This window comes from Gnatocerus cornutus, chromosome 5 (assembly GCF_029298725.1).
Source record: "Gnatocerus cornutus isolate USDA-ARS CGAHR chromosome 5, icGnaCorn1.1, whole genome shotgun sequence".
Lineage (NCBI taxonomy): Eukaryota > Metazoa > Arthropoda > Insecta > Coleoptera > Tenebrionidae > Gnatocerus > Gnatocerus cornutus.
The window spans coordinates 19,383,419-19,410,469 of NC_142237.1; the positions used below are offsets into that span (position 1 = coordinate 19,383,419).

A 27,051-nucleotide genomic window follows, 5' to 3' on the forward strand; every position below is an offset into this window, starting at 1 on the left:
AGTTTCAAAGTTAAGATCGTGCAAGTGCCATACAAAATGTAAGTCTCAATTAGTAACCGTCATAAAAAGTACTTTTGCTGCCTAGGCAGCAAAAGTGTTTCCATATCAACGAGCATTTTTCATTACTTTACTGTCTAAAAACGACTAAAAAATAGTAACGTTTGGAGAAAAATAAATATTTTGATCTTTTTAGTAAAGTTGATCATTTCCTTGTGCTTAATGGTTGACTTTACAAGACATGGAACAAAAAAAAAAAGAATTTTTGCTTGCTGCCGCTGTACCAATTTGTCGACAGTACTTTCATAAATGGTGGATGCGCCGGGAAAACTGCTTTTATTTTGTTTTTTGAAATGAGTGATACAGTAAAAATTCAAAGCTTTGTTGCGGTTTGGCGCTGCGGGGTCTTTTCCCGCTAAAGCCTCTGAGCTATGACTACATTAGTTTAAATGGTAAACAGGATTTACAACAGGGTGATATCAGTATTTTACGATTGCGACGACCGTATATACGTTATTAGAGTTGAGTATGACAGTCTTTCCCAGAGCACATCAAGTAAATGTGTTACGTGCAAATGGTTTGTCTGCACACTGGTGTTAATCTCGTGCGGTATTGTCCTGATAGTTTAAAAAGAGCAGAAAGGAAGGGAATAAATAAAACTAGCCGCAAACTTTTTATCTTTACTTGTTCTAATGGTATATGTACAAAAACATTGGTACAGTTTTCAACAAAGGAAAAGGAGTTTACAGTGAGGAACACCTTTTACAATGATTTGTAATTCTTTGTTTCTACGTACGTTATTAAAGATGTGAACGTTTTTGAAAATCGGAAATATTTACATTGTACAGTTTTCACTCAGCACGTTTTCGTTATAACTGAAACGAAACGAGGTCACATGGATTTAACGTCTCGCGTTCTGGAGTGACATCGGGTCTGTTAATTTTCGATGAGGAACAAACCTCGTTCTGTGATTGCTATACAGATATCTCCTGTATCTGAACTCTTTTTTTTACCGTTCCTCCGGATAAATTGCTAGTGGTTCTGACGGGCGGCGGAGGCTTTTCCTTTCTCAATGTATCGTGTTTAAATGAAGGCACATCTGTACGAGATGGACTCTTCGGCATTACGCTGTAAGACGGGGGCAGTTCTTGTTTTTCTTTCCTACTAATGATGGGTGACTGGCGAGATGAACTGTCAGGGCTGGAAGGACGATGTGACATGGGTATTGTCTCTGTTGATGGAGATGAATTGGAGCGGGAAGAACGGACATGATTTTGTCTTCGACGATCGCGATCGCGCTGGTAATAGATGCCGGCGAAAATTAACATGTTAAGGATGAGGAGGAGGCAACCGACGCCCACCGTGACGCCCAGCGCGGCGGTGTAACTGTAGTAGTGACGAGTGGCGAGTTTTTGGAGGAGCTCTTCGCCGGTTTCGTCGTCATCTGCAACTGAGGAAAGGAATGGACGTAAATTAGAACTGTTGATCTTACTTAGATTCAATTCATCATCGTCTTCGAGGTGGTCATCAGCTGTGGTGTTGGGAACGCACTCTGTACCCTCTCCATTTGCGATATGGGAATCTGTCATTGAAGCCGGATGTAGGGATGGGGGTAAGCGAGTGAATGATTCCGCTCTGACAGAACCTACAATGAAAAAGCGAGTTGATAAATTGTATGCAAAGGAATAACCAGCGGCAAAATTAAGGGGAAATCGACAGCACATATTTTCAGAAAAAGCATTATTATTTCGATGACACAGGAAAAGGATCTTCGGAAGCCTCATCATTATTCTTTTGAATAAACCGCTCGTCGGAAAAAGCACCAAAGTGACATGAATAGTTTTTGCAACGCTGCAACACGATAATAAATTTAATTTTGTATCGAATAACATACCGGCATAGTAATGAGGTTCTCGTTCGTGGAAGTGGTGATGTCTCATACTGACGTCGTCGTCTCCTGGTTGATGCAGTTGGGGGATTAGATTCAACCAAACGGCCATCTTGTGGCCCCGGTAGTGGCTCTTCATCTTTGGCTTTAATGCTGTAATAGAATTAAGTCGTTAAAGCTGAGTGAGGGTGAGCGGACGACGTTTACGCCCTTCTTGATAAATTGTGTATACTACAGATTTTCTAGCGCTCTTGTTTTCTTCTAAGCCGATTAACTTATTGCCTTTATTAGCTTTATACATTTTCTATGCGCAACAATTAAGATTTGGGAGTCAAACACAGAAACGAACTAGCAAATGGTGGATGCGCGTCTTCCATAACTGTAGTCATTCTGGGAAATTTTCTCTGTCTAGATCTGAATGCGAGGAATTTTCGAAATATCCACACAATCTCATCACTGGAAAGAACTAGGGATTTATTAAAACAATATCTAGCATTCCACTGAATTAATGCAATTGTAATTTAATTAGGAATTTAATCTAAACATTTAAATCCCTTTTGAACTCTTTTGCAATTATATCCAGTGGCCAAGCAACTCAATTTTCAAACTCTAATTAGATTAAGTCGACGGATCGTTACTTGGATGTGGTCAAGAGTGCTCTTTCCGTTCAAAATGAAACTGGTCGAACATTTTTATTTGTTCACTAAATGAGTCGGAGCTACTGGTAAAAGCACCAATATTATAATGACGGACTTCCGCTTGTAATATACAACGTTTTATCCACGATTGCAACATATTTTTTTATAATTATGTCGGAAGCCATCAGCAAGTTAAAATTTTAATCGCGGGGTTTAATTTTGTCGTAAACACAATTTAAGTTTGATTTTATGCATCAGTTGTAAAAAACTTTCTTTTAAGGTTCAAGTGAACCCACAAATGATGACATTCTCCTACGAGAAATGTAAATGTTACAGTTGAATTTGATTTTTTATAGTATCATTTGTTTTACCATGATGCTCTTGCGTCCAAAAATAATGCACCATCCCATTGCTTATTTCCAAATAGCATCGGAAAACATTTTGAGGGCCTGGCCGGGGCAGGTACAAGTCCGTTCTTGACCGTCCCAGCACATCTGGGTAGTCATAACATGGTAATTTTTCAATGTTTGCAAAAACCCTGTTCTAAAATTATTTAGATCTTCTTTTGCTGTGATGTGATGGTAAAAGAAACGTATAAATACGGTGGAGCGTTTATGACTAACTTTTAAACAGTTTCCACCAAACTTACCGCAAGACCCTATAAACATAATCACCCTCAAGTGGTGGGTCTGATGACCAGAATTGATCCGCAATAAATTACAGCATTTTTGTTGATTCAAATTTACTGGAATTGGGGAAAAAATATTTGGAAATTAAGTTTCAGGACATACGGACAAAATATAGTAGATTACTCAACGTGTGAAGTTCAGTTTTGTTTTAATCTAATGTTAACTTGTAATAATAGAGTTGAAGAATGATTAAAATTTAGATTAGCTTAAAAGTGCAGTATAAAATTTTTCAAATTTCGCTTAACTTAAATAAAAATATAATTGTCAATTTTGACATGTCAAATCACTTGCTCTCATTGTTTTGTAACTTTTTCACTTACTAGTTAGTGGAAACATAAGTTAATTACTAGTGAAAAAAATGAAGAAAATTTGAGTTTCTTAGGTCCCAAACAATGACAGAAAATGTATTTTTATGGCAAAGTTAAAAAAAACTATATTTTATAGCTGGAGACAAATAATTAAAAAAATTATAAAGTCCGTTTTTTTAAAAAAACACCACCAACACCGCAATTTTCCCCTGCATTACGCCCGACAACGTTGCCTAGGGAGATTTTTGGTGAGAAAATATTTGTCAATTTTTTGACATTTCTGAAAATTAGGCAGTGTTCCCGTTAAAAACGTGTTTCTTTTACAGCCTGTTGGATTGCAAATCAGGATTTAATAGACTCGGCACAGCCTGGAAGGTCGTTTTGTGTAATCAAATTGACAATTAGGCAGCTAACCTATTTGATTTTATGACCAAAAAGTCACCATCGACGATGTGGTCACATGAAAGAATAGAAATATAATATAGAAATATTTTTGGTAAAAGTAAAACATATTACAAATTTCTGAATCAAGAAAATTAATATCTTCCAAATTATGAAAAAAAAATGGGTTCCAATTTAAAATAAGTTGAGTATCGCCCAAAAGAAACTAAGACATTTAGAAAAAATTTAAAATCATCAGTTTATAGTAAATTAAAAACCATTTAATTTGTTTTTTAAATTTTTGAAATCGGTTCATAAATAAAAATTCTACAACGCCTGCCGTTTTAAAAAAATCACCCTATATCTGTTCAGAATCACAGTCCGGGTGAGTGGTGCTTATTTTCCGCAAGCTGAGTTTACAGTTGCAATTTATAATAAAAAAATTAAGATAAATGTCTTGCAATAAGACAGAATATGCATGCAAGGGAAATTTATGAATTTCGTTGTGACTGGTAAAAATTTACCAGCAACATCCGGGATAAGTCCCGATAATTAGGCTAGAGCCTTCCCTCGAAAATCACTTGATCCTCTATAAAGAATTTATAGATAGGGTCAGTGAGAGTCCGGAAGAGTGTTAAATGGTCAAATTGATTTGGACCATTATACGCTAGAATAACAAGAGTTTATCTGGGATCAGTGTAGTATATCTCGCACTCTAAGACTCGTCTTGTAAAGAGTTTCAGGAAATGGTTTGACAGTTTGAGGATCGCCTAGAGCTAAATTCTATTCAGGATTCTGACAGATTTATGATTGCTTCAACTTACGCCTTTCATTATTCCCTACGATACGTGATCGATGAAAAAAATTCGGGTTGAGGCAACTTATTATTATACATCAACAAAGATCGTAAAGTCCACAAGCTAAAAGGTGTTCCTATTAAATCTCAGATTTGCGGTCAGGGATCGTTTAAAAAATTAACCAAAACAGTGTCGTTTTTTGCTTAGAATCCAGAACACGGTAAACGTTTCTATAAAGCCATTACCGAAATTGAGGAGGGCGCCTAGAGCAAATGCCAGACTAGCAATATTTCAAGCAATTAAATTGCAAGAACGAATGAGAAACGCCTGTTTTATCCGAGAACGTTCTTAAACGCAAACATGTTAATCGATACCATAAACTAAAGCTTTATCTATGGTGATACGGATAAATCGCGTTGCGAAAAACTGACTTAAGTCATGTTGTTTTTATTAAACGGTTGCTATCGACTAAAAGATAAAGTTCTTCAATATAACGTGTTTGCACAATATTTAGGACCCATCAGATTATCATCGCAATGTTGTTTTCGTGTTTGGGAGTGTTGACTTTTTATAATCTCCCACAAAACGCCGTGTTTAGTGCTTTAGCATCCTGTTAACCAAACCCGTAAAGTTTGCACCTAAATTAGTTTTAATTTGAGATGCGTGAAAACTAAACTTTGGTCCATTTTTTTTATTACTTAATTTAAGCGGAATTAGGGTCGAGTTTTCATTTGATGACTTTAATCAAGTTCGACAGGGTCCATGATTGAGTAGCAACTTTATTAAACTGTAGTTATTGCAGGTAATGGAAAGTTTCTTAAATTCCGGACTGCGTGAACGTCGATAGTATCATGATAGTCGGTGATCAAAGCACTGCAATAATTAACAATTTAACGAAGTTTAAACGAAAGCTGATTGTGCTAAGAGAAATAAACGAGATTAAAGATTTTAATTATAATTTTCAATCAAGAGCCTATAATAAAGTATATGGAAGCATAAATAATTAATGGGGGGCAAGTTTTCACAAAAGACGATCGAATAAACACTTTTTCTCCAACTTTGCAAGTCTGAAGTTAGTTGAAAACTGATAAAGCTTTGGCTTTTTTTACCGGGATATTTTTCACTAATTAAATTATTCCTTTCAATTAGATGAATTAACAAAATATCGTTTCAGATTACCCTTCATTTACGCCTTCATTAGCTCGTTTATTCGACTTTGGAAACTTTTCAGCGGAAATCAATGGCGTACATGGAAGGTGGAAGTCTAAATATATAAAAATGGGCCATTCTTTAAAGAAAAAAGTTTAGCGTGGAAAAAATTAAGGGGCGTAGTGTTCTATAATTTAACTCGGGCAACTCTAATAACTTGAAAAAAGTTGTACGAAATTATATAACTTCAAACATTTCATCTTAATTCTGTCGACATGTCACGGCTTCTTCTGTAAGGTTTTTTTAGAAAAAAAATTGCGAGGAGCGAGAGAATTGCTAAAGGAAGAGGGACGTTGCTTTATTAACTGAGTCATTGATTTATTAAAATAAAGTTGTATTCATTTCGAAATTAATCTTTGATCCAAATTGTGAAAAATCCAGGCTCGGGATTTAGAAACTTTCCAGTTGGAAACACGTACGCAACGTAATTTGAAAAACTTCTTTACTTTATTCAGTTTCCCTTCAATGCATACATTATGAAATTTTAACTCAGTTTTCAAAGAATTCTCTTAAGTGTTTACTTGTGCAGCAATAAAGAAGACTTTTCTCTTTGTAACAGAATAATTAACCCGAATCGTAGAGTCTCAACTCCAATTCAATTACCCCCATTTCTATAGTGTGAACTTTTTAATGCAAATGCATCATTAGTCGAAGGAAATTTTACAACCAAACTTAATTGTTATGTGATTCTGCGAGGATGCTGGAAATCGCCAGAAGCTCCGTTCCTTTATACAAAGTTTTTCTTAATTAAGCTGAACATTCTTTGTATATTTTAAAGAACATGGTAATAAATATCCAGAGCTACAAAGAGAATGTGTGGTCCAGTTTTAATTAAACACTCTGGGCAAGGGCGTGACTTTAACTTCAGCCGCACCTGGCAAAGGTGAAAAGTGCACCCTTCCTGGAAATTTTCAATTATGATTTAGGGCTCCCTGGACGAACGTGTTGAGGCGTGGAGAGATAAATAATGATAAATGCGACTTTAATAACGGAATATGGAACTTACTGATACTGAGGTAATATTGAGTCCCGATTTCGTATGGCTCCCATACGAGACCGCGATATCTCGTTTTTTCCCTGAGAGTCCCGTAATCGGGAACGTCCTTGTGGATTCCTGGAGCGTTGGGATCGCCGGTTTTGGCGAAGTTGCTGAAAAAGTTAAGTACAGCTTCGGCCACTCCCATGTCTTGCTTGCTGAAGTTCTGGGCGAAGAACGGCATCCCTCCGACCAAGGGCATCCCCAATATGTACGTGACGTCCTCACCCCTGACACTTCCTAGTCGCTGAAAACGAAAATTAATTAGACAACTTCATTAATAAAGATTTGACAGATAAATGCGAAACTTTGAATTGAACAATATAGTACCCAGACGGAATTCCTCTTCTATTAGAAATTTAATTAGGGTTGGAGGTAACTGTAATTAGCAAAATAAAACTCCAACTTTAGCCATTACTGAACTTTGCAGTGTTAAGAAAATATTCACTTTTTCATAATGCATTAATTTATCGTCTCGCTTTGAAATTCAGTGGCCATAGTGCATTCAATTGGCACCGAAACAGTGCTGACAACTTTGGGAATTTATAGCGTTTACAAGTGCTGCCGACAATTTTAGGAATGCGGTGGATACATGAAAAAGACATAGTAGTTTGTTTAACTAAAATTCAGAGCGTCTGGAATACAGATATTAGTTTCGTGCTCTCACTGATTTCTGAAAAGAACATTGATCTCGACGTGCTCCACTTTGATACTGCATGTGCAATAAAAAATCCAAGGAAAAGAAAAACACTTCATAAAAGAGGTCTTGTCATATGAAAAGACTCTTCAGCTTTAAGAACTCTCTGCAAGGTATTTAAAATATCGATTTGAAACAAAAACAGGTATTTGATAAGAAAAGCCTGCGATTTGAACAGACGTCACCTTGCATATTTGAGAATTTTTCTGTTGACTCACATTGTTGGCTTTTGCCAACATTTAATTAAATTTCATTTAGTGCTCTATGAATAGAAGCGAGCCAGCTATAACCGAATAATTTTAATAAAAGTCTGCGAAACTATGTAGGAAGACCAGCGTCAACAAGGCTTTAAGAACTGCCACGAAAAACAGCTTTTTATTTAATCTTATGTTGTCACACACTTAAGAACCGTCAGATCAAGTTCATGGAGCTTCACGAGCTTTTTCTTAATAACTTTTTTCAAGATGCTTTTTCGTGTAGAGTGGCGTCGCATTTTATTACTTGCATAATATTTTTAGAGAAAATAAAATTTTTACTTGTGTTTCATGTATGCATGAAAATTTTGATGTAATTTCAGTCAAATTAAAATTTCATTAGAATGTAAATTATTTTCGTATGGCGCGAATGTTATTTAACACACTTTTCAGTTATAAAATAGAAAAATGTTAGTAATTAAAAAACACATTATGGAAATGTAAAACAGCTGATGAAATATTTTATATTTAATGTTTGCGTAAAAACTAATATCCATAAACATTAATTGTAAATTATTTGGTCGATAGTAATATTATTTCAGTTGGTGAAATTATAATAAACTGCTTTGCCATGTTTCATGTCATGATTGAAAAAAAAACTAAAAATAAATCAAAGAAATTACTTATTTCAAAATATACTGATTATAGAAGCTGGCATCAATGGTGGCTCTATTCCTGCTATGCACTATTTTGCCGCTTTGTTTTCATAGTGAATATGACTATGTTTAACTATACTTAAAATGTCACTCACGTCAATGACATTTCAGTTACGATTTTGTGTCCAAGTTTTTGATTTTCAGGTTTCAAACCGTAACTAGAACAATTTGTTTGTCAAAATTAACTTTAGTCCACGATTGAAGTAAACTGCAAATGTCAGTTGAAAAATCTAAACCCACATTTGTAATGAGCGGCAAATTTTTTTGACATTTCAAAGCTACCCTTGATGCTAGAAACATTTATAAACACTAACGGATACTTTTGTGTGGCTACGTTGGATTTCTGAAATAACTAGGAATTAAACATTCTGTCAAATAAAATTATCATTCAAATTTGACAATAAAACGAGATGGAATTAACTATTACAAGGTAACCAGTTTCAAAAGGAAGAAAACAGAATAATTTCTTGCGGAAATCGGAAGGAACAAAGTCAGAAATTTATGGCCAAAATGAATTTCGCAATGCACACCAAACAACTGAAAAAATTTTGTTTCACACTGCGAAATAGATATTTACATAACAAGTACGGAAAGTGACCAATTTTGCACGAGTGTGAAAGTAGATGCACGAGGCGCCAGCGGAGTGTAGATACTACATGAGTGCAAGAAAGACACTTTCCGACGAGTTATGTACACTATTTTTCCTACGACCTTCCATCATCAGGAAGAAACCATAAGTTAAAATTGACAGTTATTTTAAAATACAAATGTAACTCTTGAATTTTTGGCTCAAATATGTAGACGATTTACTGTAAAACAACTTGCATAATGATAAAAATTAATTGGTTGGGTCGTTTTTGACAAATCTATTTGACAGGTCTGTGCGGATATATTAATATCACACTAGTGACGTTTACTTTTGGAAATGGATATATGAAAACTATCTAACTATGTGGAATACGTCACTTTTATATGAGCTTGTAGAAAAATGACATTTAGAAAAGATAAGAAATGAACTATTGTCGAAACTTATGGTTTCTTCCTGATGATGAAAGGTCGTAGGAAAAATAGTGTACATAACTCGTCGGAAAGTGACTTTTTTTATTTTGCGTTCGTACGGAAGCTAGTACCAATACTGTTTTCGGTGTCGTACTGAACAATTTCCGTATCGTACTGAACAGTGCAATTTTGTGTGGTAAGGTTGGCATCGGTCTCATTTGACGCGCATATTTTTTTTCATACAGGGTGTCCCAGAACTCGCGCCCCAGAGAGAAAGGGCTTATGGAGGCAACAATTCTGAACCAAAATTTTGAAACCATATTTTTTTAACTCAAAAAATAACCGAGATAAGACAAAAAAACTGTAGCCAATCCCAAAGCTGAACAGAATTTGAAAATTGGTAACTATGGTCACACACTATCATCCATTGGTCAGTTAAACATTAGACTCTCGTTGCCTAGGAAATTGGGATGGCCATTTACTCCACTTCTCGAATAAGCTTTTGGGATTGGTTGTTAACTTTTTATCAGTTCTTGAATACTATTAAACTTAGTCAATTTTTGTTTTGAAATTTACCATCTGTATTGCTGTCGGCACCCTCCCATGTTCTCTGGGGCGCGAGTTCTGGGACACCCTGTATATTGGCGGTGACTTTGTCGGGAGCAAATTACACATTGTGTTTGCAGCCAAAGCCCGAATTTGCCAACTGTGGCAAAATTCCCTAAATTTTGAAATGTGCTTGTTTTGTTTAAACATGCGCAAAATAAAAAAAATTGCGTATGATAGCTCGTTTATACTGGATTTTGTCGCACTTACTCCTTTTAGGACACTCCTCGCTGCGCTCGTCGTGCCCTAAACCCGTGCGTGCGACAAAATCTTCAGTATAAAACTCGTATCATAATATACTATTCTTGCACTCGTGTAATATCTGCACTCGGCTGGCGCCTCGTGCATCTACTTTCACACTCGTGCGAAATTGGTCACTTTCCGTACTTGTTATGTAAATATCTAGAGGCAAGACTGGACAGCATTCATGGGAGGCGCAACTGTAGACGATATTCCACCAATCATTGTAACACTAACAGAGTCAAATTCAGAAGATGAAATCGATGAACTAGTTGAATTTGATTGAGAACTCTGATGATTTTCTTCTTTTTCGTTTGAAAAATAAATATTTACCTATAATGACAAACCAAAAACTATCATTTTGATGACATCTGTTTTACAAGGAATTACACTAGAAAAGTTATAACTTTAATTACACAGTTCAAAAATAAAAATTACTAAATTTAGTTACTTCTACCGAACCTGAATCATTAATAAAATCCGTTTTTTTTTTTTAAAACCACCAACACCGCAATTTTTCCCCTGCATTACAACCGGCAACGTTGCCTAGGGAGATTTTTGGTGAGAAAATAATTGTCAAATTTTTGTCATTTCTGAAAATTAGGCAGTTTCTGTTAAAAACGTTTCTTTTACAGCCTGTTGGATTGCAAATCAAAGGATTTAATAGTGAAAAGACTCGGCGCAGTCTGAAAGGCCGTTTTATGTAATCAAATTGTCAATTACGCAATTAACCTATTTGATTTTATCACCAAAAAGTCACCATCGACGACGTTGCCGGTTGTAAAGTGCTGGGAGAGTGCGGTGTTGGTGGTTTTAAAAAAAACAGACTTTCGATTTATAAAGCATTAAAAGTAACTACAGAAAAAAGAGAAACTTTATGTACCTACATTTTAAATAAATGAAACACAATTTTTAAGCCACGCCGAGATTAGTGATCGTTTTATTTAACTAAAGCGTGCATACATCATAAAATAAAGATTTATGTTTTGTAGATATGAATAGTTAAAATAGAAAAGACACAAAAATGCTCGTAATAAAAAGTACCAGTATCCATTTTCCGAGTAAAATATTTCCATAAAGCAAGATAAAGGTAAAATATGTAAATATAGGGTAACATTATCCACGAACTTCTTTGATTACACGGTATTATTAAATAAGAATAAAGAAACCCAATTTTGTCGGACTGAGTCATAAATTCGTCGTGTCTTAAAGTAGGCCATCACTTACCTGAGGATAATCGCTGTCTTTCGTCTGGTAGCCGAAATGAAAGAAATAGGTTTTAGCTCCTCTTCTAGCGTGCAAGTACGCGACCCGGATTAACGGCGACACCGTATGCCCGTCACTTAACGCCTCCATTGTGGAGTCCCTAATATTAATGGGATGTTGTATGGGTTTATCCCAGTCCGTGTATTCGTTCCTAATTGCCGAAAATATCTCGTTTAAATGGTAAACGTAGGCGTTGCGCACATAAGTTCGAAGAACGCGATTTCTTTGGTCCTCCTCGAAACCGTATTGTATATCCGAAGCACTAAAGTCACTGTAACTTTCTGTAGTTGTTGTACCTAACATCACTTCGCACATGATGAAGTTTTCGCTGGCTTGTTCCATGGCAAAGGAAGGGTCAGGTGTCTGCGAGTCCACTGGGAGAGATGGGGCAATCCTTGGCATGAATCGTACGGTTTCCAGTTGGACGTCGAGTAGAGCTTGGAGTGGCCTATAAATACGTCGTTTACATGGTATGCGTGTAAGTACCGGAGAATGTTTTTGATGGATATCGTGTAATGTAAAGTATTCAAATTCAGACGGTAGTTACCGGCTGAGTATTGATCGAATGAAGAAACTGGATGGATTGCGGCGTTTTGTTTCAGAAACGCAAAAAGAAAACAATTTATTGTTGGAATTGAAATTTCAAGCCAAGTGAGTGTACGTACAAACTTGGCTTTAGAATTTATTGGAATCGTAGATGGAACAGCTGGAGGGGTCGTTTAAAAATAGGACTTAACTCAAATTAATTTCTATATTTCGCGAAAACAAGAAAAATAAACCGATAGCGAATTTATTTTCTCTTTTATTACCTTTGCCCAAACATAAATAAACATCAACACCTCGAAATCAGTTTCCGTTCCTCCTAATTAGACCTTCCGCTGAAATTTATGTGTGGGCTCAACAACGGTACATTCCGACACACCTACATAGTCAGCGCCCCTTCTTATTTATTATTATTCCCTTACCGTGATCTCAAGCAGGGCGCAATGTCTTGGTTCTGATCCGGCGAGTCGGTCCCTAAACAACCTGTCTGGTGCCCCACACTAACCCGAAGACTATCGGGGTTATGAATCGTAGCCCAAGGACTAAGTGCTGTTCCACTCAACAACACTACACGTTTAAAGAGTCCTGTAAAAGATTGCCGATTTTAGCTGAATCAGACCGTTTGAGATGCGATCGAGTAAATAATTAATAAGGAGCGCATTTAAGTACCTTTGGAATTGGGAGAAACAAAGAGTAAATTAACTAGAGCAGCTCCGGTATCGTGACCTACTAAGGTTACACGAGTAGGGTCTCCTCCGAATGCTGCAATGTTAATCTTAATCCAACGTAGAGCCGCAGCGATGTCCTTAATCCCCAAGTTTTCCGTTGAAGTCTCGCTTTTATCGAAACTTGCCTTCGTACGTAAGAAACCTGCAAAAGAAAACAATCACGATTTAAATATACAAATTTATAGGACGCGCCGGAAAAATGTAACATAATTTATCTCTTTCGGTTGGAAATTACAAAGAAGATTTAGTTGAAATAAATAGTTAAAATGACCAGTAACTTGTAGAAGCCACTCTAAATTGAATTTTCATTTTGCCACCATCTAGCAAAGCTGGTAACCTCTTTAACGCGATGAAGCTTTTTACTGGTTCGTTATGGCTTGGAACGTCAAAGGAGAAAACGGATTTATTTGTGCTAACATTATTTATATTGCAATTTTATAATGCTGCTAAAATAAGTGTCGTTAGTTGCGAGCGGAAAATATCTATGTAATACAATTTGCGAAAATCTGCAATCTTCAGGTGTTTCATATCCATGCAATTTCAATTTTTAAATTTTGTATTTTTCTCAGAATTGGAAATTGTTTTTAGTATTATTAAAATCCGCTTTTTATTAGAAAGCATGTCGACATTGATATTCAATTATTACTACCCAAAAACAAATTCTAAACTCCAGACATGAAAAATCGCTGCCTATTGTCCCCACCTAACTATGCTTGTAAATTTTAAAAATCGTGGAAATTTGCATTAATCGTCGCATTTGAGAGTTAGAAAAAGTTCGCAACAACATCAAAAATTTGAACTGCAGCAACGCTGTCGTCAATTTTCAGCAATTCGCCGCCGCTTGTTAAAACTCGCTTTTTTATTCTATTAATTCTGCCGTGAATTTATAGCTCGTGTACACGACCATAATAAATTGTTGGGTTAGCTAACGCCGCACGGCTCCTGTGTTAGTTAAAAATGTTTAAATGTAAGTGATTCTTTAAAGTTTGTCAATCTGTCTCTGTAAATTATCTCTCTTTTTCCTCGGCTACCTTTCTCCATTCGCGGCGATAACCTTCGTTTGCTTCAAAGCGTCGGATCAATATTATATCGCCCTTTGGTTGCTTTTGTATTTTCGCATCATTCCTTCATGTCATCACGTGTTGTAAAAGCAATTATAAGTTAGAAAACGATGCTTACATCGACCTGCTTTTCCACAAAGGAAAACTTATAATAACACTATTGCTTGGTGAATACGAAATCCTGTCTCATCCTGATGAGTTAATTTACTTTATCTTTGCGATTTTTCCGGCCTCGCAAGTTTTTCCAACAGGAAATTGATCACGTACGTATTGTCAAAATGTCACAGCTAATGGTTGACACGATGAAAGGTGAGAATTTATGGATTAGGTTGCGCTTATATGCTTAGCTAGACATGACATCGGGAAATTCACACTCTTTTAAAATAGATATAAATTAAACTGTGGAAATGTGCACCTTTGTTTTGACAGGATAAAATTGTTATTTAATGGAAATATATTTATCTCTTCCTTTCCAATATATTTCCGCTCACTTCTTCCGACATTCAGGAGATTAATTTATCTTCGCTTATAGAATTCATAATAATTTTTCATACCTGCAGACAATAACACGGAATTCATGCAGTGATAAATAACTATTTTCTTTAGCTGGGAACGTTGCGTTTGCGGTTGCAGACAAAGCAATTAACTTTTCATGCGTTGTTTAATTAATTTGTTGAATTTATATTTACACAATCTGGAGAAAGGATAATTAGCTGTCATTGTAAAATACTTAAGTTAGTATTTTTCTAGTCGGCCGGTGTAAAATGCTCGGTATTTCAATATCAGGCGCTAATAAATTTCAGCAGTAACAAACAGGCGCGTTGCAGTTGGAGTTTTAATTAATTCTTTATAGCCTCGGCGCATAATGATAGATGATACGTACTTCCAAGAAAATAAACCTAGTAGTTCAATATTGCATTCAGTAAGTTACGATCGTACTTACTTTGAAACTGATATTAAACCAGTACTTGGCCGCCATCAATTCACCTTCTTGTGCCGCAGGCAAACTCAATTGTTCCCGTTTAATTAATCGTCTCATTAGAAAAAACATTGGTACTCACCTCTCAAAACGTAATCGTTTTTTATGCGCGAAGCGTGGAAAGTTTTAAATTTACGATCTATCAAAAGCCTATTTATAAAAGGGAGCATAAAGGGAGATGAAGTGGGCCATGAGTGTCGTGTACTCTGGGCAAATCGAGAGACGTGCACTGGGAGAAATTTATCCCAGCTCCTGGTAGATTATGCAAAAAATAAATTTTTCAAGCTTGTAGCTGTTCTTTCTAAAGGGAATTCTCGTATCGAAATGTAAAAGTGTTATGTGCCTTAAAAATTGAATAAGTATGGATCCTTTTTAGGTTGCTTTTATCTCATTCAACAACATATTAAGTGCAAGGAAATTGTGACTCGATAAAAGTTATCATCTGTGGTAACTGCACTGCGGGCAAACCGGCATTGGCACTGTTCGAACGATTGGAAATCTTACGCAATGAATCCAACTTTACATTGTTTGCTTTGCTAATTTAACTAACACATCGTTCATGCATCGTTTTTTTGATAAAATCGCTCTTTCAGGTTTCCCAATTCAGCGGAATAATTGCTAATTATTATAAGGTCTAATTGGGAAATCTACAAATCTAACATTGCTGAACACCGCAACACAATGCCAATGTTGAACAATGGAAATGCATACAAGTGTATATCAGCTCTTACAAACAAAGCTCGAACGAAATAGTCGGTAATTAATGAATACGTCAAAAGACTGAAAGCGCAGCTTTATAAGACCTAAATAGTGGCAACATCTTTACCGAAATTAATTGATATAACGCACTAATAGTGACAGGTTTCATTTCATGATACGAGGAGCGATTTAAAAAAAACGTGTGGCACGCAATATGGAGTTCACGGGTTATAAATGAACCTGCAGAAAATTACGGATGTTTGTAATACAGCAAAATGAAGTTAATATTGATAATAATGAATTCATTATCACGTTAATGAGTTCGCACAATTAAAAATTTAAATAATTTACCTACATCATCGGCTTAATTCCGCGTTCTGGCCCAAATCACCTTCCATACATATTTATTGTATTATAATTCCCTGAAGTTTAATACTAAAACAATCCTCGCCACATCAGTATAAGCCGTTTATAGATAGTTATTAACATTTAACCCTTGCATATCGGAGGGATCGTAAAGATTTTATCCCACGCATTATAAATCACGGCACGGTTAGTCCTCGGGTTTAACGAATCTTGTAGAAAAATTAAATCAAGTACAATTCAACCCGGCGCATCCACCATTTTTCGTATTGTAGTTTTGTATACAAACGTCTCATTCTCGGCAAATCACCACATTTTCCAGGAGATAAATGAACCTTAAACTCTCAGTTAATGAAAATTTAATATTCCAGAACTTTTGCTCTTGAAGAACAAAACGTTTCAGGTTCATTATCGATGCAACTTGAGTTTCTGTTAGTTATTGCAGGCACTCGAACTGAAAATATCCTTAATTAACTAGATAGTTAGGTTTCTTAAAGAGGGTGTAATAAACTCAAATAGCTAAATTTGTAAAATTATCGATCGGCGCAGCGTCGCTCCTAGGTAATCACGGCGCTCCAAATAATTGCTTTTTAATTCGTAATTCATCTCTTCGTTACTTTTTAATTACCAGAAATTGAAAAAGCTGACGCTAACACAAATTGCCGATGAGACGTGATCGGAAATTTTTCAAGTAGGTAAATAGCAGTTTTTCGGGATTATTAATTCATTAGATTAGGAAATATTAATCGAGTAATAAAGAAAATTATTGGCATTCCATTTATTTTGGTTTGTTTCATCTATAATTCGTGGATTAATTAAGAGCCGCAATGTTGTTTGGGAAAATTAGCGTAATTATTGTGTTTGTCTGATAACAATGAATATGTAATAATTATACGGATTTATTGGACCCAGCTCGTAAATAACTCGTCTTTTTGATGAATATGTTTCAACCAAGTTAGCAAAGTCTTATCTTGGTGTGTTTCTGAATGCGTCCTGATAAGACAATGCCGCGGAATTAATATCGCGTCTAGTGTATGTGTGGCTTTCCTTAAATTAGGGTGAGCTAGGGAAACAGGACACAACATAACAAAGTAATTATTGAATCTAACATCCGTGAGTGGGTGAAACGCAAATGAATTTGTGTGAGCACCGTCATTTGCCAAAGAAATGGGATTTCAAGCCGTAATTAATCTTCTTTAAAATGCCACTAGATGGATACATTAAGGGAGTGTCTATCCTACGCCATCTTTTAAACTTTCGTCTTATCAGATTTTACTTTCAAATTTTCAAGGACTACAAGAAGGTGCCACTTTGACACAAAATGTTATCTGGCTTGTTTTAAATCGAAATTCCCACTGTAACAGTTCGTTTGATTTGTTATTATATTTTACGCACCCAGTAAAAAATCTGCTTTTATTACAGTCATCATCCTTAATAGAAGTTAATAAAAAGACTTGTTTGATAAATCGACAGGAGCTTTATTTCCACAAAGCTTTCAATAAATTGAAAATTGAAATAAATGTCTTTTTTATGCTCCGATAAAATTGAAAATTTTTATTGCCAGCTTTGTATCTTAAATGCTTTTTATACAATCGCATTCAACAGCGTTAATTCATCCGTTAAAATTTTCAATTAGAGGTCTACTTTTTCCAGTTAAATAATTGCGAGGATTTCTAGTTTGAATTAAAAATTAGCTTGTTTGCGAATTGCATGGCTGGAACGGGAGAAAAGCGACAAAAAAAGCAGTCGTTTACTAAATATCACTTTTTTTCTTGTTTTAAATTTACTAAAAATAGCCGTGAAATCAATTTTCCGGTAAAAAATGATTAATTTTTGCCAATACCATTTATTTTGGCCATTAGTCGGTTTTGATGAAAACATAAATGAAAATATTAATTCTAATTTTGCCCCGAAAGGAGGCTTTGAAGCTGAGTCAATTTTAAATCTTAATATTTTTTCTTAATTAGCTATTTAATTTCAAATCCTGGTAAATTAACTTGAATATGTCACTTCCTGCGAGCAGTTTATGAAGATTTTTCTTTTCATTATTTGGTTAATTAAGGCCAAGATGCAAAATTGAATTTGCGCAAATTCTTATTGCACTTATTTTAATAAAGCTGTATTTTTCGTTTTAATAAAAATCTGAATTATTAGATGTAATTAATAATAGTATTTAAACACAACTTTGTGGTTGTAATTTTCGCAGTGTAACAATCAATTAATTTTTACAAAAACACATTTTAGTACGTAATTTTTGTTATTGGAGCGGCTTAAAAGAAAAGGAAGCTGAATACAAATTCCAAATTTGCATTTTAAGTTGGTTATTATTAAATTATCTGGATGAGCTTTCTAAAGAACAAATTCCAAAGTGCGAGCGCGGAATAAAAACTCAGTTATAGATACTTCTTTAATAAAGAAAAGTACATGAAATATCTTAATTTATCGACCCGATCTGATCCAAATTCGCAAACTTTTTCTTTACAGCCACAATTAGGACCGTTATGTATCGAGATTTACTCACAACTTTCGTATTGATAAGGAGCGCTGTTCCGTGTGAGCAAAAATAAGACTTCGATAAATTTTACTCCGGTTTTCCGGTTACGCCATCAGCACACTCGATCGTATAGTGTTAATAGAGGCACGAAGACATGAATGGAATTTAAGGAATTTACTAGTCTAGATTAACACGAGAGTTTTTTGCTGTAGATGTAAATATGCGGCAGTAAAGAGTTCTTGAATGAGAATTTTATCACCTCCACTAGAGATAGCAGTGAAGGGTTATCTAGGTTGACCAGGAATTATCTAAATGAGGTGGTAGTAGAATTCTGTCCTTAGGACCGTAATTTTGGCAGTATTATTAATGACTTTTTCAACTTACTTCATTATTCGGTGTTTGATGGACAGGTAACGGTTCAAAGTTCAAAAAAGCGTTGCCAAATGACCCTGTGTAGACACTCGGTCTGCGTTTATCTAGTTTGGCAATAAAAAACGGGTACAATATTGTTTGTTTTGATCACAAACGTGAGATATTTACAGCCGTTTTACGAGGCACATCTCAGATGTTTTAGATGTAATAGGTACTCTTCTAATTGACTTATTTTTATAGCGTCTTTTATTGATATTATTTTGTTGTTTATCCTTATAAATAGTAAGAGATCGATTCTAATGATGCTGGTAAATATTAAATGTTAAATTTTTTGAATATGTGAAACAAAAATGAAACCAATGGAGAATGTAATTCAGAAAATTGTAAACATCAAAGTTTTGCGATATAACGAGGCGACTTTGATTTTGTGATTGGTATTTTGTTGGGTAATTATAAATCTTTGACGTATATTTAAAAAGGAGCGACGGCAATAGAGGAAATTAGAAATCCTTTCCCAACGGATCCGTTTTATGTTTACGTTTTTTATTTCCTGTGTTGTAATCGATTGGTTGCCCTAGTGGGCATTTTCAGGATGGATATAGGAGCCTTACATCCAAACACAGGTATAGAACTGTTATGCGCCCCGGCGTGTTTGTGAGATGGATATCGCTTTACAGGCTAGAAAATATTGAAAGCAAAATGTGTGATGCCAATATTGAAACCGGTAAACGGAAGGGTTTCAGAACAGCTTTTGAAGCTCTAGCTAGAACCTGTCGGATCAATGCAGAGTTGGCGTCGAGCGACGCCCTGACAGACGCTCTGACAAGTGGCGTCGACAGGTCTACTAACGCTTCCAAAATCCCTTACGTGCCTCGTAATTCAAGTGGAAATTCACTTTGCAATTCATCGAATTCGATGGTTTCATGACAACGAAAAAAAAATTTCACGAAAAACTTTCAAACTCATTCATATTAGTTTGCTGTAATTAAATTCCATCCCTTAGATATGAGCCCTTCGTCGGGTTTTATTCATCGTAAATACCCGAGTTTCCCTTGTTAAAATAAAATTTAAATTGGTAACAAAGTAAAGCATTAAAGTGAAATTTCTATATACCTATTAGGGGTCAAAAAGGCATTCATTAATGGAATAAATTGAGGTCAAAGGGAAGTAACAAAACAGCTACCATTCCGTTACGGCGCGATCATTTAAAAATAATGAACCATGAAAAATTGGTTTCAGTTTTGATTGAGCTATCTCTAAACCGGAGGTCGTGTTACTGCGCGGTATTATCTTTCTATTGTAAATAATCAATGTTTGTTTTATGAATACGATTGCTCAAAATCATCCAGGAATACTGAATATTTATGAACCGAGCAGCGCAATACTTCCTTTTGTGTAATTTATTGTTATTTATAGTTATTTTTCATTTTTACGTTTGGTACACCGTATTAATCAGAAAACCAAAGTAGGATTTGTATATTTTATCTACGACTGTAAAGTAATTGTCACTTATCCCACTCATTTTTAGTTTTAACAAACTTATTCCAGAAGAGGACAATTCGTTCGACGTTTCGTTGATCTCAAAATTGCTAATGTCTTTATATTATTTACTCCCAGAATTTTTGTAGCAATTTGTTTCTTATTTTCAAATGACGTTTCAATATATCCTTCAGCCACCGTGTTACTTTTCCAGCCTCCCTTGACTGTTAAAATATCCGCTCCTGAATTTGCAAGCAACGAAGTTGATGATCTCTTTTACATTTGGTAGTTTTAGTTTTAGTAAAAAAGATTTTTCGGCATGGCACCACTGCCTGTTTTGTGCATTTGCCATTCTTATATCCAACAAAGAACCTTTCATGATCGCAGCTTGTTGGACGCAGTGCTATGTATTTTCGAGCTATTTCTCCTAAATTGATTCCTTTAATATCTCCAGAAGTTATAACAAATTCACGCGAAATCTTGGTTTTCGTATTGGGCATTTTAATGCAGAAAACATTTCGTTTGTCTTTTACGTTATTAACGTACATGTAAGTTAGTTCTTTTTTCCTACATGCACCTCCAAGCCCCCAAAATTAGCACAACCTTAAAAATTGTTTTCTTAGATGTTTATAAATCTATGACCTAAATTATTTACCTTTGTTAATAGCCATGTTTCATCTTTGGCTTCCTGTAAAAATTTTGTTATATCTTGCTTAGTCAAAATATTAGATTTTTTCGGTTTATATCCTTCGGATTTTCTTTTTAGAAACATCACCAGCTCAATGTATTTACTTATGTCCACATTTTTCTTCATTGTTGCTCGTATCATTGAATAATACGCCCAAAGACTTGAAGGCTTGTAGCATTTGGACAAATTCTCGAAATAAGCTAGCAGTACTTTCTCGTTCGTCTCGTTCTGAATTTTCTTCCCATTGCACCATTGCATCATTGCACCATTGCTTGTTCATACTTAATTCACACTCACTTATTCTGATAAAACAAGAAGAATTGCAAAAAACTGCACTTTAGCAAAATTGTTGATTACAAATTTTCTCGTTTCCATGACGTCGGAAAACAGCTTCTTTGATCTAAACTTGATCGAAATAAAAAGGATCTGTTCTTAATTAATTTTTTTGCTTTTAGCAGTTGTAGATCAGTCGCAGATAAAAAGTTGTATGTAATACGTGGGCTAACGGCCATTAAAATACTCTTAACGCCCTCGTATGGGCAATTGTCGCATTCGTGTTTTAATAATGCCTTTATCCCACTGATTAAATAAATAACTATTACACTGTCAAGAAGACATTTCAGGGTAACAACTACCAACCGATTTCAAAGCTTTTTCATTTGGTCAAACGCTATGATCATATTTAAACAAATTTAACAGTTTAGTTGCAAGCAAATTAAATTCGACATCAAAGCTAATTCAATCTGGCGCGTTCCATTATGTAGATATTAATTTAGTCTTGCAATTGGATTCCTTTTTTAAAATAACAACGAGAAACTTTATAGCTTCCTTAGTTTTATAAGGCGATTTAATGATCTCGCACCTTTGATAAAATTATAACTGGAATTTTGCTAATAAACTGAGGAATTCAGGGTTTAATGGGATAAAACTGGAATTTCGCGATGTTTTATGACCATTGAGTTTCTTGGTTTCTTAGCAATTGTTCGGGTTTTAAAAAAATCGGGATTGTTATCCATCCACGACCAAGCACGTGTATTATAGTCTTCGTAACAAGATCTGCACAAGTGAGCATTAAGAGAGCTCCATCCGCTCTCCTCTGAATAGAATTATAAATTAGTTTCCAGTTTACAAGTACATGGTGGATAAGTTGCATAAGCCCTTGAGCATACACAACTTGCATTAATAACTGGTTCTTACTTGTACTGCTTAATATACAGCTTGTTTTAAGATTTCATCTCGGAGATTCTCACATGAGTTTCTATTGATTCCTGCCTCCCCAGGATAATGGCTGCAACAGCCACAAACGCCCGCGTTTCCTCCGCCTAATAAAAGAAAATAAATCTCACCTTGATTTGTGTTGCAACTTGCAAGCTTGAGCTAACGTTTTAATTATGCAGCAGATTGTCCTGCTACAAATAAATGATCCTGTTTATGTTATTTTGAGTAGTAACAAGCGAGTTGTTTTACTTTTGTAGCTCTTGAATTGTTTTTGCGCCAAACTCGGAAATCTATTATTTATCCACAGGCTTTCGGGTTAATACTTTACTATCATTTCAATCAAAGTTTTTGCTCATGCAAGTTTACAGTGCTCAAATCAATTAAGCCAAAAGTTAAGCTGGGTACTGAAGAGGGTCAAAGTTTTTTGTGTAATGGTTTGAAAAAAAGTAATTTGGAAGTTAATGACTTTGAACTAGGCCAAGATGAATTTGTCTTCGAATTAGTACAGCTAGTCGTCTTTATATTTATCCCGCGAAGATAAAAAGATCAAAATACAGATGGTAAATCTGGGAACATCGAGTAAACTGTAAACTCAGTTTCAACAAATGCACAATTACATCGGAGAAAACATCGATTTTGAAAAATAGTAAATAAAAAACGCATAGTTTATTGGGAAAAACAAAAATAAATAAAGTGATCAACAAAATAATAAGTAAATAAATTAGAAAAAAAATAACAAATTTGAGATTATTAAGAATAAACAAAATTCTAAAATATAATTCCCTTATATTAAATTCCAGCCTTCTTTATAAATATCACCAAAATCAAGACTAAAAGAAAATACATACATCGAAACCGCAATTATCGATTTTTAATGATACATCGAAAATAAACATATATGTATTAAAAATCGATGTTTTTTGGCAAAATCGGTATTAATAAAAAATCGATGTAAAAGTCCCAGATTTAACAGATGGTGGATGCGCCGGGTCTATAATTTCCCTATAGAAGTTTGCAGGCTCATGAACTTCCTCTCTTTTCTTCAAGTTTCCGTCCATTAGCAAAAATAGCGACGTTTATTTGCACAATTGCATCTTTTATTTAATTTATTTCAAGAGATTAACTGACGTATTTGCGTACTCCTTTTGTTCTTCCAACAATAAACAAGCATAACTCCCTTTTTTCACTTATGTACACAAAGGCCGAAGGAAAAAGGATTTTGGGCGAAATGTTTGTTGTTGACGTTGCAAAATTTATTTCAGTAAGACTTTACAAAAATACGTGAATTAGATCAAACGTAAAGGAGGTTTAAGCTGCATGTCGAGTTCAATTAAATTTCCATTTCCCTAATAGACGACATCGTCTTAAATCAATTTATTGGTGATGTCGCTTAGAAATAATTTCTTTGCTACGATTACGTCAGGAACTAATTTGCTTGAGTTAAAATCAATAAAAATAGAAGCGAAGTAACGACACGTGTAAAAATTTCTCCGATCTCAGGCCTCTCAGTTTACTTATTTGTCCTAGAGATTGTCTTCTCGCTCATCGAATTACCCGAAGCATAAATCATATTAAGGAACTTAATTCCAGGAACAGTTCTAATGTTTTAAGCACACACAGCATTGTAGAATCCACCGATTCCCGAGATATCAGAAACTCATAGTTTGTTTACGCAGACTAGATCGCGTTTTAATTTGCAGCTTAATGAAGCTCTCCGGAATCCAGAGAATGTTTAGAATTTTTGGTGTTTAATACGCACACGTTATTGATGTAAGAAATAGTTTGCGAAAGAGAGTTTATTATGTGAGTTTTAACTTACCAAGAATCCCGAGCCGGAAATTTAGGGTTACGACGATGACGTGTCCGTAAGAAGCAAGGACGCTGCCGTCGTAGGGGTGACCTGCACCCCATTCGAAGCTTTCGCCGTGGACAAACACCAGGACGGCGTAAGGAGCTTCGAAGCCGCGATTACCTAGAAAAGAGAACACCGATTTACACGATCGATTTTGACGGGGAATTATATTAAAATTTACTAGGGTGTTAAAATGAAATGTTGTGATTATTCAAAGCTGTAAAGTGTTTTTTTCAGTACAGTTTAACTCATGCGGGGGTTTTATGTTAGGGTTAAACGAACGCTATGATCGAAGAAAAACACAAAATTTGTCAATTATGATAGCAAACTTCATTTTTAGGCGACTTAAACTAAAAATGGAATTTTTAGGTCTCAAAAGCGGCCTAAAAGTGAGTCTTTTCTGGGCGCAAACGTTTTGGGCCGATCTATGGTGGCGCCATCTATCCATAGTTTTGCATATTACATCAAGATACCGACATTACCCCCAATTTTTTGGGTAAAATCAAATCGACAAACTGCTGTAAAGTGCAACAAAGACGTGTTGAATTATTGAAAATGAACATGTCTAGCAGTGCTGCTGCAACTACGTCAAAAAGAACATCAAACCTAATTCATACAAATTGTGAAGCTATATTGGAAAAATTGGCGAAGGGTGCGACATCTATTGTCGTCTTTGAAAAGTTTTTTTGAACCGTTTTCGTTGTTGAATTTTGCAAATTAACAGTTTTAAATACTTTTACTTTATGTCTAGGTCCTTTCCTGCGTATGACAAAAGTGATTTGTCGTTCTGTTTAGTATTTCAATGGTCAAATGTGTCATTGTTCAAGAGTAAAATGGCAAGAAATGTTAACATAACTAAACAAATCAGGCTCAGTGACGCTGTTAAATGTTGGAAGAAGTCTAGTAGTAACAATTTGTTTCATGAGATATTGAAAATTGGCAGAAACGCAGGCACTAAAAATATAAAATTGAAAAAAGCCAAATACAGCTACGTTGGTGTTAGTTTATGGATTTTACTTGCAAAAAAAATGTTGGAAAACATTCAATAGCCATAGGTGTATTATTTTCGTGACTATTATATAAATATGTAACTTTCTTTTAAAACCAGAGCCAAATTACAGAATAAAATCGTCAAGAACTATTAATCTGAACCGGCATAAGTCCACAACAGCCTTCTTTTAAATGTCCGAAGAATGCTAGTTTCTTTAAGACAATTATCTGCATCGTAGGGCATTTTAAACAAACAAAAATGCAAATTTTTATTGCTTGTTAGATACTGTTGTTCACCGCCATTTTGTAGTTTAGTGGCGCCATCTATTGGCCCCCGAATAGCCCCCAATAGCATATCCGGTGAGAGATTGGGAGATTTTGACAGTTGACATATAGGTTGGCAGCAAATTATGCTACAAAATACACTAAAAACACTAAATTCCTACGCGAAATGGGTTGACAGGGTTGTCAGTAACTGGGGTTATTTTGTTATTTTAAATTTCGCGCGTATAGAACACTTTTTATTGCAACTTTTGTGTCATTCAAACTCTCACTGTACGAACTTTACATGCCGAAACTGAAAATGTAAATAAAGAAATCATGAACTTTTCTTAAGGATTCATAAATATTTCCAATTATTCAGTTATTACAAATTATTACAAATGATTAAATGAATAAATCATAAATAAAAATTAATTAACTTGTGAATTTAATGATGTCGCCTAAAAAATCTTATGTGTATCACGGCCAAAAAGTGCCATTTTGCCCTCGCCTTCTTTCTAGTCACGGCTATCGCCTCGGCCATTAAAAAAGGCTCGGCCAAAAAAGAAACACTTTTTGGCCTTGGCACACAAATAACTATTTTCTTGCATGGCAGAAGCGTGTAAAATAGACCACTTTTACTAGTTAAAAAAACCATTTAGACAATTGGTGAGGAAAATTTAAAAAAAACGAAGGCAATTGAAACCAATTTAATTCAAGCGATGAGCTAAAAACTCAATTTGAAACTGCCACACATACTAGACAATAACCTCTAAAATCAATTCAGCAATGTGATAATGTGACAATACACAACACAGCATTCTAATGGCCAGTGTTATATTCCATTGTTGCCAACTTAGCATTAATTGAAAGTGTTTGAACATGACAGATTCTTCCAATCGCAGATTTTGCTAATTGAAGAGCAGCATCATACTTGTTAATGGTTTAGATGAGAAATACCTTGAAATAAATTCGGCCGGGGTGAATTTAAAGCTGCTCTGAAAGTAGCGAAATTCCATATTTACCTGCATTTGCATATTCATGTTGGTAATGGAAAAATCTTAGACTCCACCAAGGTCTGGTCCTACTTTTTTTGTTAACGCGATTATTCCCCCTAATTGATTTATTTCAATCGAACAAGCGGAGATGCTGCTCCCTAATGTGGTGGCAGACATAAGTAGACATGTTCTGATAGTAGCTAGTAGCGTGTTAATGAGTTAATTTTGAAACTGGTTTCAAGTTTCACTATTCTGGTACGAAGCAAAATGGATGCTTAATAATTGGATGAAAACTTCTCATTGAATTAACATTCTCCGATAACAAAACGTCATTATTGCCAATCAGCTGTTACTCTTCTCGTTGGTCGTAAGAATGTCACTTTCAAACTGAGTCATCGGTAATTCAGAGTCTGATTAAATGAATGGGAGATCAGCACATACACGGATGATTAAACCATGAATTTACTACGTTGATTTCTTAGTGGAGCAAAAAGTCAGATAGTTAATGGTTGACTATTATCGTAAAATTTTCTCACTACAAGATAATGGTCGGAGTTTAGCTAGTAATGACAATAAAGATAAGCGTTTGCTACACTTATGATTTTATAGGGGCTTTCCTGAAATTGTAACAATGAAATATTCGGCGCATTCACCATTTTTGCAAC

At 35.2% G+C, this 27,051-nt stretch overlaps 1 protein-coding gene across 2 annotated transcripts in view; it reads right to left on the bottom strand.

The window, feature by feature from the left end:
* Positions 1-665: 665 nt before the first annotated feature.
* Positions 666-27,051, bottom strand: part of LOC148175511 (neuroligin-4, X-linked-like) — a 39,690-nt gene continuing 13,304 nt past the window's right edge. The window contains exons 3-10 of one of the 2 annotated variants that reach the window (XM_088037092.1): positions 24,105-24,257; positions 12,874-13,074; positions 12,627-12,789; positions 11,623-12,109; positions 6,914-7,190; positions 1,892-2,038; positions 1,490-1,642; positions 666-1,447 (exon numbers count right to left, since the gene is read on the bottom strand). In XM_088037092.1, the coding sequence (XP_087893218.1) occupies positions 972-1,447; positions 1,490-1,642; positions 1,892-2,038; positions 6,914-7,190; positions 11,623-12,109; positions 12,627-12,789; positions 12,874-13,074; positions 24,105-24,257 (2,057 nt within the window). In that variant the 3' untranslated portion in view covers positions 666-971. Of the gene's footprint in view, positions 1,643-1,891; positions 2,039-6,913; positions 7,191-11,622; positions 12,110-12,626; positions 12,790-12,873; positions 13,075-24,104; positions 24,258-27,051 lie in introns of both variants that reach the window. The other variant, XM_088037091.1, reaches the window with a different exon arrangement.